Source organism: Lolium rigidum, chromosome 5 (genome assembly GCF_022539505.1).
Source record: "Lolium rigidum isolate FL_2022 chromosome 5, APGP_CSIRO_Lrig_0.1, whole genome shotgun sequence".
Lineage (NCBI taxonomy): Eukaryota > Viridiplantae > Streptophyta > Magnoliopsida > Poales > Poaceae > Lolium > Lolium rigidum.
The window spans coordinates 266768241-266779636 of record NC_061512.1 but is presented as its reverse complement, the minus strand read 5'-3'; the positions used below and the strand labels follow the sequence as shown (position 1 = coordinate 266779636).

The window sequence follows — 11396 nt, the reverse complement described above, 5'->3', positions numbered from 1 at the left end:
CCGAATCGGACAGGCCACGACCCGATGGGTCAGCCCACTGAAGATGCCCTTTTTCCTGAGTAGTCCTTCTCCCGCTTGTCCGGGTAACAGAGACGCTTCGTCCGCCAGTGTCAATGATGACAAAGCTATCAAGAAATGCAAGCCAACTCTTTGTAGCGAAGTTTTGGACCTCCAAGGTAACACCATTGTAGGAAAAGCGACGGTGAGGCCACCAAACACTCGGTCTCGCAAAGGCCAAAGCACTGATTTTGACCCAGAGAGTCTAAGACTCAAAACAACGAGGGAGGCGGAGCACATCCTCCACAATGCCGACCTCGGTGCTATATTTTTGTGCGCAGAATACCATACCAGAAGGTGTGTTGACACTTTTCAGCCCAAGTCACACTAGCATCGTGTGTCTTGCAGCTCACTTCCACCGCAGGACGCAGGTGACCCGCCATGGCACCTCAGGTCAGGTGGTTGTCCTCCCCCACCACACCCACCATCCGAAGGAAACCGCCCCGATGTCCACCCTGGGAAACGCTAGATGCGCAACAGCACCACCAAACGCACCTGCCCGGCCACCATGAGTCCACGACGCAAAGCTACCTGGAACATCATGTGGCACGCCTCCTCCCTGCAACTTCAAGTGACTCCTCCGACACCGCCACCTCAACCGCAAGTGACTCCTCCGACGTTATTTCCCTGCAGCAGGCCACACCACCTCCATGGCTCCATGATTCCCAAGAGCCAGCACAAGTGGCAACCGGCCACCTGTAGCAGACCTATAGCACAACTCTGCCGCCACCGGCAGCTACGCCGCGCCACGTCATTTGCAGAGCTGCCTGAAGACTGATAGAATGAGGTTGTTATGCACCGTGGTGCTTCTCTTTGTATTGATCAGTATAAATAGTGTGATGTACAACCGTCCAGTGCACGGAGTGCGCGTCGTGCGCGACGTGCGCGTCATGGCGCTTACAATCGTGGAAGGTGAAAACTGTGTCAGCACTTAGTCTACAGAGACCTAGTCAAGCTTGCGCTAATACCCCGCCGCAGCTGTGTCGTCCGGTGGCCGAATGCACAAGCTGGACCGGAATTCTTGGAACGCCGCCGTCGGAAGCCCCTTGGTCATGACGTCGGCAAATTGCTGAGTTGTGGGGACGTGGAGTACACGGAGCTGTCCGAGCGCGACTTTCTCCCGAACAAAGTGGATGTCGAGCTCTATATGCTTGGTACGCCGATGGTGAACGGGATTCGCTGCCATGTACACAGACGAGATGTTGTCGCAGTAGACAACGGTCGCCTTCGTCACCGGTGCACGGAGCTCGCCAAGCAGCTGGCGAAGCCAACAGCACTCTGCAACGGCATTGGCGACGGCGCGGTACTCCGCTTCAGCACTGGAGCGCGAGACGGTAGGCTGGCGCTTCGAGGACCACGAGATCAGCGAGTCGCCGAAGAAAATGGCATAGCCTGAGGTCGATCGCCGTGTGTCGGGGCAGCCAGCCCAATCAGCGTCGGAGTAGGCGACGAGGTCGAGGGCCGTCGACCGGCGAATGTGCAGGCCAAGGGTGGTAGTGCCGCGCAGGTAGCGCAATATCCGCTTGACGAGCGCCAGGTGCTGATCCCTGGGGTCGTGCATGTGCAGACATGCTTGTTGCACAGCATAGGCCAGGTCCGGCCTCGTCATGGTGATGTACTGGAGGGCACCGACGAGGCTCCTGTACTCCGAGGGGTCGTCGACGGGTTGGCCGTCGCTGGAAGAAAGCTTGGCACGCGTGTCCACCGGAGTGGTCACTGACTTGCAGGACAACATGTTGGCACGATCGAGCAGTTCGTTGGCGTACTTGCGTTGGGAGAGGAAGAAGCCATCTTTGCTCCGCGTGACGCTGATCCCGAGGAAGTAGTGAAGCGGACCAAGGTCTTTCATGGAGAACTCGGCGAACAAACGGTGCTGCAGTTGTTGTAGGAGAGGAATGGACGACGCCGTGAGGACGATATCGTCCACGTACAACAGCAGGTATGCTGTGTTGTTGCCGGAGTGGAGGACGAAGAGCGACGGGTCGTACCGCGCCGCGATGAAGCCGATAGTGCTCATGAACTTGGCGAACCAGTCGAACCAGGCTCGCGGTGCCTGCTTGAGCCCGTTCAGGGACTTGTCGAGGAGGCAGACATGATCAGGATGGTGCTCGTCGACGAAGCCAGCCGGTTGCTGGCAGTACACCCGCTCAACGAGGTGGCCATGCGAGAAGGCATTGTTCACGTCCATTTGATGGACGGGCCAATCTCGGGTGGCAGCAATGGCGAGTACAGCACTGATGGTCGCCGATTTGATGACGGGGGAGAATGTTTCGTCGAAGTGCACGCCTGGCCGCTGAGTGAAGCCGCGCACGACCCAGCGCGCCTTGTAGCGCTCCAGGGATCCGTCGGCGCGTAGTTTGTGGCGGAACAGCCACTTGCCGGTGACCACGTTCGCGCCCAGCGGCCGCGGCACAAGTGTCCATGTCTGGTTTGCCATCAGAGCCCTGTACTCCTCCTGCATAGCTGTTAGCCAACGAGAATCACGCAAAGCAGTCCGCACGGATTTGGGTATGGGTGAGATGTCAGTGGAGTTCGTCGTGAGATGGGCATATTTTGGGTTTGGCTTGAAAGTGCCTACTTGGGCGCGTGTGACGACGCGAGTGGTAGGTTGAGCGGGCTGCGTAGCTTGTGATGTTGTAGGGGTGCACAGGTATTTGGGATTGGGTTTAAAGATGCCAAGCTGAGAGCGTGTGACAATGCGAGGGAGCGAGGCAGGTGAGTCTGGAGCAGTTTCGTCAGGTGGGCTGGGGCTGAGAGCGACAGGGCTGGGGATGGGAGGCGCAGGTGGTGGTGTCCGTGGAGACTGGGAGGGTGGGGACGATGGAGTGGACGGCGGAAACCCCGCCGGAGTGGGTGCTCGTGGCTGGGTGATGGTAGGAGTGTAGTCGTCGTCGGTGACAGGTAGTGGAGCGGGTGTTGGCAAGCTGCGGAAGGGAAACTGGCGTTCATCAAATTTGACATGGCGGGAGATGATAACTCGGCCGGTAGCACGATTAAGGCACCTGTAGCCCTTGTGATCAGCAGAATAGCCGATGAAGACGCATGGAGCAGAGCGCGGCACGAGTTTATGGGTGGCGGTGGCTGAGGTGTTAGGGAAGCACAGGCAACCGAAGACACGTAGAGCAGAGTAATCTGGAGAGACACCGTATAGCAGCGAGAATGGTGTCTGGCGATGGCGAGGGCGACATGGGCGCCTGTTAACAAGAAATGTTGCTGTGTTGAGCGCCTCCGCCCAGTACGATGCTGGCATGGAGGCGTGTAGGAGCATGGCTCGGATGGTGTCATTGAGAGTGCGTAATATGCGCTCGGCAACAGCAAGATACCATTGTTATATGCTGATACCATTGTTAATCATGCCATTTTCAACAACAGCAAGATACAAGGCAAGCCAACTGGGAGGGGGCGGGGAGGGGGGGGGGGGGGTTAAAATCAAATCTTCCCTCTTAGCCATGGCCTCCGAACCTCCACGGGCGGCGAAGCACCCCAGGCCGTGGGCTTCCACCACCATTAAGGATATCGGTGACGACCTACTTCTTGAGATCTTCCTCCATCTCCCGTCCCTTCCGAGTCTCGTCCGTGCCGCCCTTGCCTGCCCCACCTTCCTCCACGCTGTCCGCTCGTCCCCCGTCTTCCGCTGCCGCTTCCAGGCGCTCCACCCGCCACAGCTCCTAGGATTCTTCCACGAACCCTGCCGCCCCTCCATCCCTCCATTTTTCCCTCTCCGTGGCCGCTCCGATCCGGACCACACCGCCGTAATCCGTGGTGCTGACTTTTTTCTCACCCGTCTCACCGAAGATAGCGCACATGAACCCCACGGGTGGGATATCCAGAGCTGCCACCGCGGCTACGTTGTTCTTGTCAACCTTAGCACCGACCAGATCGCTGCATACAACCCCCTCACACAGGCGCTGCATGTCCTCCCCTGCCACCGGACAAGCTCACACACTCCCGGACAATTGTGTTTCACTTTGTATTCTTCGAAGAGGACGTGGGGGTGTACCGCGCGGTTTGTGTCGAACACATGAAGAGGCCGACATGTATCGCCGTCTTCTCATCGGCCACTATGGAGTGGACACCTGCGCCACAACCTGAATTTGATGCTGAATTTGATGCTGGTAGGCTCGAGTCTGTATTTGATGCTGGTAGGCAGGTGAATGGATTTGTTTACTGGAAACACTTGTGTGAGGACTATGCACTTACTCTCAACACCACCACGCTTCAGATTTCTAGACTGGATTTGTTGGTGGGAGACAAAGGATCGAAGCTATCTGCTTTAGGTCATACCAAGGATGGGGAGCTCTGTATGGTTTGTGCAGATGACTCAGATGCAAATATAGGAAGGCTTTTTGTTTGGTTTTGGAGAGCTGATGATGATGGTGTTGAGAAATGGACCTTGAAAAATGCTTTTAAACTCAGTACATTAGTTGATGAGTATGATACCACAGTGCATGTTGAGGCAGTTATCGATGGCTTTGTGTACCTGTCTACTAAGTATCTTGAGCGATGCGAGTCACTCCTATCTCTGTGTCTGGAAACAGAAGAGCTGGACATACTCATTTATGACACATATCAAAAGCCAGCTCATCACTACATCATGGGGTGGCCTCTTTCTTTAGTATGCGACAAGGTGAGCCATAAATTCTTACCTTGCACTTTTTTCTATTCAAATACTTGAATATTACTTATACCGAAATCATATATATCATGTCATGTCTCAGACTCTCAGGAGGATCCAGAAACCAAAGTTGCTGTAGACCGTGAGGCAGATTTGGTCCTGTGGGCACCGAAGAGTCTCCTTCTGTTCTCGTTGCAGTGTTGCAATCATACTCATACAAAGAAGCACTGATTAATGGCGATGGTGCAAAAGTCACGCAGATAGAGTCCTTTTTGACTTCCTATCGAGGATGGCAAGAGGCCCCGTTAGATCCATATCTGCTGTTAAAACATTGACTAAGGGCTTTGATTGCCATGACCCTCTTGTGGTCTACAGTTCATAGTTTCTTTCTCTGTTCTTGGTGGATGGACCCTCAGCTATACTATTGTTCCCATGTGACCAATTTCATGTTTATGTCGATGCGCCTTTTCTACGGACATTGTTTTTTCTTGTTGCACTCTGAACTTTCAGTGGCAGACATTTTCCTAGTTTTTTTACCTTGTTGTACCTAAGAAATTCCCTGCTTACCTCTGCTTTGGCATTTGGCATTGGTTGGATTCCCTGCTTTTTTGCTTGCTTGGAACAAACTAACGGCACTTGCACTTAAGTTGTATCCGTTTTGGGTTTCAGTGCGTGCAATAGTAATAACATGTGTGCAACTAGATCGAGTCATTGAGTGAGTTATCATGACCGATTCCAGCCATTTATTACGATAGTCGTGTTATGGTTCATGTAGTTACATTGGCATGACCAGAGGAATTAAAAAACTATAAGGCACAAACTAGTTAAGAGGTTTATTAAGATTATGTAGGTTTTTACTTCCTTCACCAAGTTCTTGTGTATCATGGAAAGTTTGCCAGGTCAACAATCTAATAGGCTAGCTCGATGTTGGTGTTTGGACATGCCCTGAGCTTCTGTGCATCACTTTGGATATTCTGACTTGGCAGTGCCAGTACATTCCAAGATTCTGTGTCTTTCTGTTAGGGATATATGATCATGATATAATCATTTAGTCTTATTCTTTTGAAGGATTTTTATATGCATAACTACGCTACTTACCTGAAAGCCTCAAACAATGCAACCTGACTGTTTTCTGAGAACTTCAGATACCCCGTAATGCTGATAGTTATATTTTTCTTCTGGAGTTGCTTTGAGATGAGATGTAATGTTCCCATGTGCTTGCTTCTTACAACATATAGCTCTAGATTATTGGCAAAATTCCCTCTCATTTTTTAATTGGCTCATAGTAGAATGTGGTCATATTGCATACTTGGCTCATAGTAGAATGTTTTCTGGATCTGCAGCGGTGGTGCTTGATCTGTCGAGCCAAGGTCAGGGTGGAGGTCCAATGGTGGTGCAATCAGTTTTTCAAGAAATGTCCAATTTAATTTGGCACGAGTACTGAATCTGGTGATAGAAAAAGATAGTAGATCTGGCGATTGTTGTACTATTCAGAAATTGGAGTACTGCTAGGCTGTAGTTACTGATTTGCTTTAGATAAAACATGATATAGCTTAGCATTATCAAATGCATACTTGATTTGTATGTGCACAGATGTGCTTGCTTGTACACTACTGTTTGAATTGATAAAACATGAAATTGGAGTAGTTATATCCTTATGCTAAACCAAAGATGACCATATGAGGTTCTCTAATTGTTGTCATACTTCACTTAATAACGCATGCTACTTACTCCATTGCCATGTCATTTTCTCTGATCTGTGATGAACACTGGTTTAGTAGAATTCTGTCATTGCTTGCTTGCAATCATTGATGAATCATAAATACTTATGTCTGGAGTATTAAAAAAGTGTTTGTTCTTTGCTGGAAGTTTGATGCTTGCTTGTTCATGCTTGTGTGTTGATCTGAACATCAACGAAATGTAAAATTTTCTTGAGAGGAAACTCTATCAGTACAATTTTTGCTCGAGACTACTCTGGTTTTTCTCTGAAATAATATCTTATTCTTTTGTATTTTCTTGAGTTAGACTGAATACTATTTGTGATGTAGTGCCTCAGACTGAACACTCTTTGGGATTTAGTGGCTCAGACTGAACACTCTTTGGCAATATTTATGCAGCTTGGAATGGTGGTCATTTGAAATCCTTGTGCTCCTCTCTGGACTCCTGCTGAATACTCAGATTGAGACATCAGCGCTCTCAGTATGGTAAGAGAATAAGATTTTAACTTGTGTGTGTGTGCTGTGTCCTTACCTGTCATGCATTCCATTGTAGGCAACAACCCTGAAAATGATCTAGGGGAATTATCAAAGACATCCCGTGATGATTTGAATGCTAAAATCCAAGTCATTTTGTGGTTTTGCATCAGCTTGTAAAACGGATGTAGGCAACAAACCTAAAAATGAATTAGCAAAGACACCCTGTGTCGATTCTGAACACTACAATCCATGAAGTCAGGATGTGCTTGAAAGTCTTTAAACCCATGCATGATGTGGCTTGGTGCATTCCGCTTTTGGGTTTGTTATTTTAATAATCAAATCAATCAATATGCCTCACAAGGGATGGTGGTCACCTGATTCTTTACTATGATGGTTTCGTATCCAGACTTGAGAGTAGAACCTCAATGTAAATGCAGGCACTGTAGCTTGGCTGGCTAAAATATGTGTGATCTTAGGCCATCTTCAGCACACGTCTTTCCTTACTATTCAGCAGCTCAAAGATTATGAGGCCGTTTGTGGTACCCTCGAATTAACCAGAGCCATCCATTTCAGTCAATCTAATGGCCTTTACGTGTTCATATTGGTCGTTAAAACATGACAACTAGAACAGGGGCTACTGCTCGCCTCCACAACTCGAAATCCTGCAGGTTCTGAAACAGGCCGAAGACAGGCCCAGCCAATAGACCCCACCTCGGCACCTCCTCCCGATGGCACCAACCGGCGACGCCATCCTACAAGCTCGGGGGTGGGCGCGGACTGAAGGAAGTAGTGCCAGGTACTTGGGCGGCTTGTCTGCGGCGGCCTGATGGAAGGAGTTGGGCGCCAGATCTCTGGCCACCGGTGAGTGGGACTTGGGCTCTAGGTGGCCTACTTACGTTGGCATCTGGGCGTTGGCCGCCGCAGACGGCTACCAGCTCCACTGCGTCCTCATGTCCCCCTTCTTGCGCTGCGTCCAGACAGCTGCAAATACCATCGCCGCGCTCGGTGGCACCGTTGAGTCAAGCACCGATGTGCCCGTCGATGTCAAGGTCCTCCCTCGATGTACTAGTCCTGTTAAAATGAAGAGGAACTTCCACCTGTTTGAACAGATACTAATTAGGATAACTGCTGCGATAATTTAGCTCTCCATTTTGCATTCACGTGACATGAGTGAAGGGAACTGCTTGTCTGACACTTACATTTTTTCAGTTAAATAATTGCAGGATTCTCCTACTCAAACTCAGACCAAAGATAAAAGATGGTTTCTGCAGAGCGAGACGTCAAGTTGATGAACGTGTCAAGAAGATTATTGACTTGACTGAAGACTGTCTTGGCTGGGCTGGGCTAGGCTTGTCTACGAGCATGTTCTGGGAGAAGAAAATTACACGTTTGTGGAGAATGTAAGGAATCCCCACTCCTGTAACATATTAAAGGTTAGTGTATTCTTTGAGAAACAATAGTATCTTTTCTGATAGTACATAACTGTGTCAAAAACATACAAGGTTAATTTGAGATCTGCGGATATGGTGTACCTGGGAGTGGCCATAGCACAATGTACTAATGTAAGAGAATGAGATTGGTCATATTTATTTTAGATCTTTTATTAAGCATGTCTTTACCACTTGATGTGTCGTATGATGCTTCTGGACGGTTATTTGTGAATGACAATAGTATCTTTGCTGTCTCAGTCAATTGTTTTTAAGGTAGATTTATCAGCAAATTATTTTTAAAAGAGTGTTGTTTGCATCTGATTGATCTGAGCTACATACTCGAACAGTGCTCATGCATATTTAGTTTTATTCCATGGTGGTGGGACATACTATCTGATTGTCCATCCAGAAGTTGGAGTTTAAAAAAATGTGCTCAAAATTACTATCTGTTAGTTTAATGTCAAATTCAGCTTATTAAGTGTCGTTTTCAGTTGATAGTTGTATTAAGTTTTTTCAGTTTTGATTTGTATACTTTAAGCTGATATTAGCAAGTCCAGTTGAAGAAATTATCAATCATTCATAAAACTATTATCAGTTTTAGACCGAAGGGCATGTTTGGGTTTAAGCTTCAGCCACAGCTAAGGTTAAGCTCCACCCAAAATCAACATGGTGAGGCATGCCTAGCTTTGTGACAAAGATTTTTTTTTTGCTTGTCGAAGTGTCAGCGCTACCAGCAAGGAAATACTCGTCAGACCAGTAACTATTTTTGGAAGCAAAAGAGATGAAATCATGCCGTGAATAGCAACCATCACTCTGATTTTATTGCTTTAACCTAAGCCGCTATGTCATAAGGCTAAGGGAAAACGGCGGAAGCATAACATATTTTGAACAGAGAACTTTCGAATGAACTCCCCAAGGAAAATATAGGAACGATAAACATATTTTGAACAGAGAACTTTCGAATGAACTCCCCAAGGAAAATATAGGAACGATAAACGTGCTCTGGTATGTGAACATTTGATATGATGCCCACAGTCCAAGTACCACATCTCACACTAATAATGTGCCATGCACGAAGGCCATTTGTTAGTCACGCCCAAGTTTTTCCAAAGCATTTAGGGACAAAAAACTAGCTTCACAGGAAACCCATCTCAGAACACAAAACTCTTACGTCTAAGATGCCAACGCCGGAAAAGTCACGTCCCAAGTTTTGACGTTTCTGAACGACTATAGAGCCAGTCTAGTTCAGATAAGTACAAGACGGTACATCAGGAAATCTTAGTGCGGATCCAAGAAGTACTAGGTTAACTGATACAAAGAATGAGCGTGGCAGTACATCAGATAAAAAAAACGGCAGGCTTCTAGCAAAGGTCAGCTAGAAAATTCAGATTCCAGGATTTGAATAACACGACTACCGCTACATTGCTGCTCATGACTATCCATATATGGGAGAAATAACACGCCCCGGCAAATCATGCTGCAGCTGACGCACCATGGAGGCCATCACTAAACACATGTTTTATAAAGAGAAAGATAAAATAAATAATAAGCATACTACAACACAAGAAAATTTGATAGCAAGAAGATACTTGATGTTCATCCCATTGAGCATACAAATGATTAATGTTGAACAATTACTTTTGTCCGTTTACTAGGATCTCTCGTGGAATGCCTTATGCCTGTTCTTACATTGAGCACCTCTGGGTTTTATCGGTATTGGAACCAGGACTTTGATTCGACGAAGGAAAATATGCAGGCAAAGGACAAATGTTCTTGCCTGAAAAATCTCGCCATTCTCCCCGCCCCATCATTCTCGGCGTCATCGATCGAAAAACTCTTTAAAAAATCTATCACTCTGAGTGATTCCGGCGTTAAGAGGCCAGAGGTGCTTCCGGTGAACACGTCTCCGAGCTTCTGAGGCCGGGATGTAACTATCTCCCTCGATCCTTTTCCTAATAACTTTCTCTCCTAAGATTTCGACTGCCAACACCTATCTCTTATGGATGCGATCTTTCTGTATGTATTTTGACCTTGTGGTGTATTTTGTACCGGTGGATAAAATGTATGTATGTATTTGGCTAAACGAATGGGTTCTACAAATGGCGTATTTTCAAAATGCACAAATAGTTCTAGTGGCGTGTAACTTGGAGTGCCACACGCCAAGCACTAATTGAATGGCTAGTGGTATGCAATGCCTCGTCACGACACTGGTAAGAAGATACCAGTGGTGTCTCGTCCACGCACAGTAACGTGATACCAGTGGTCTATCCTCTACGTCACACTAATAACATATAATACTAGTGGTGTGTCTCTGACACGCCAGTAAGAAAATATTAGGGGCGCAATACCAGTGGGGCGGTAAATAATAGAAAATATCAGCGACACCTCTATGTGGAGACATGCGCTCTTGGAGGATGCGGGTCAGTCTACCGGAGGTACGAGCGATCGAACTAACTTGTCTCAAGGCCGATTACCCTTTATTACTGAAGTCCTCTAATTTGAACTAACTTTTAGCATGCTGTGGTCTTGGCGTGTTAATATTTGTATGCTTTGCAATCATCATCGTGCCTTATTTTCTTCATTTCACACCCAGAAAATACAAAAAAATCAGTCTTTAGTTATTTATACAAAATAAATATTTTTCATTTGAGAACTATTGTTCCAACATAAGATTTTTATTAGTTATTATTATTTTATTCGATTTACCACAATTAGGAACACACCCAGGGTGCCAAACTTTCAAATATACAATGGCCCATGTAACTTTTCAAACATCTCTATTTGGAAATACACTTCTATTACAAAACAAACTTGTTATTCTCATTAAAGTTTGGTTGAATCATCGCTAAGAAAAAATCTTTTCACATGCACTTTTCAAACATCTTTTAAAACAACTTTTCAAACATCTCTATTTGCAAATACAGTTATATTATAAATACACGCGTACAATGGTATGTTGTTTTTATCATTAAAGTTTGGTTGAAACATCGCTAAGAAAATCTTCCTTGCAATGATTCTCTGTCACATCTGCAGAAAATAATAATGACAAAAAAATTACAACCCATTTTTTGATTAATATCTACTGTTAGAGGAAGTATT

The 11396-nt window shown here is 46.8% G+C and overlaps 1 protein-coding gene across 1 annotated transcript; it reads left to right on the top strand.

Moving 5' to 3' along the window:
* Positions 1–3506: 3506 nt before the first annotated feature.
* Positions 3507–8009, top strand: LOC124657632. Its single transcript, XM_047196150.1, has 5 exons — positions 3507–3971; positions 4043–4684; positions 5659–5690; positions 6790–6876; positions 7751–8009. Exons 1-5 carry the CDS (start codon positions 3507–3509, stop codon positions 8007–8009), a joined length of 1485 nt encoding a protein of 494 aa, XP_047052106.1.
* The last annotated feature ends 3387 nt before the right edge of the window (positions 8010–11396 follow it).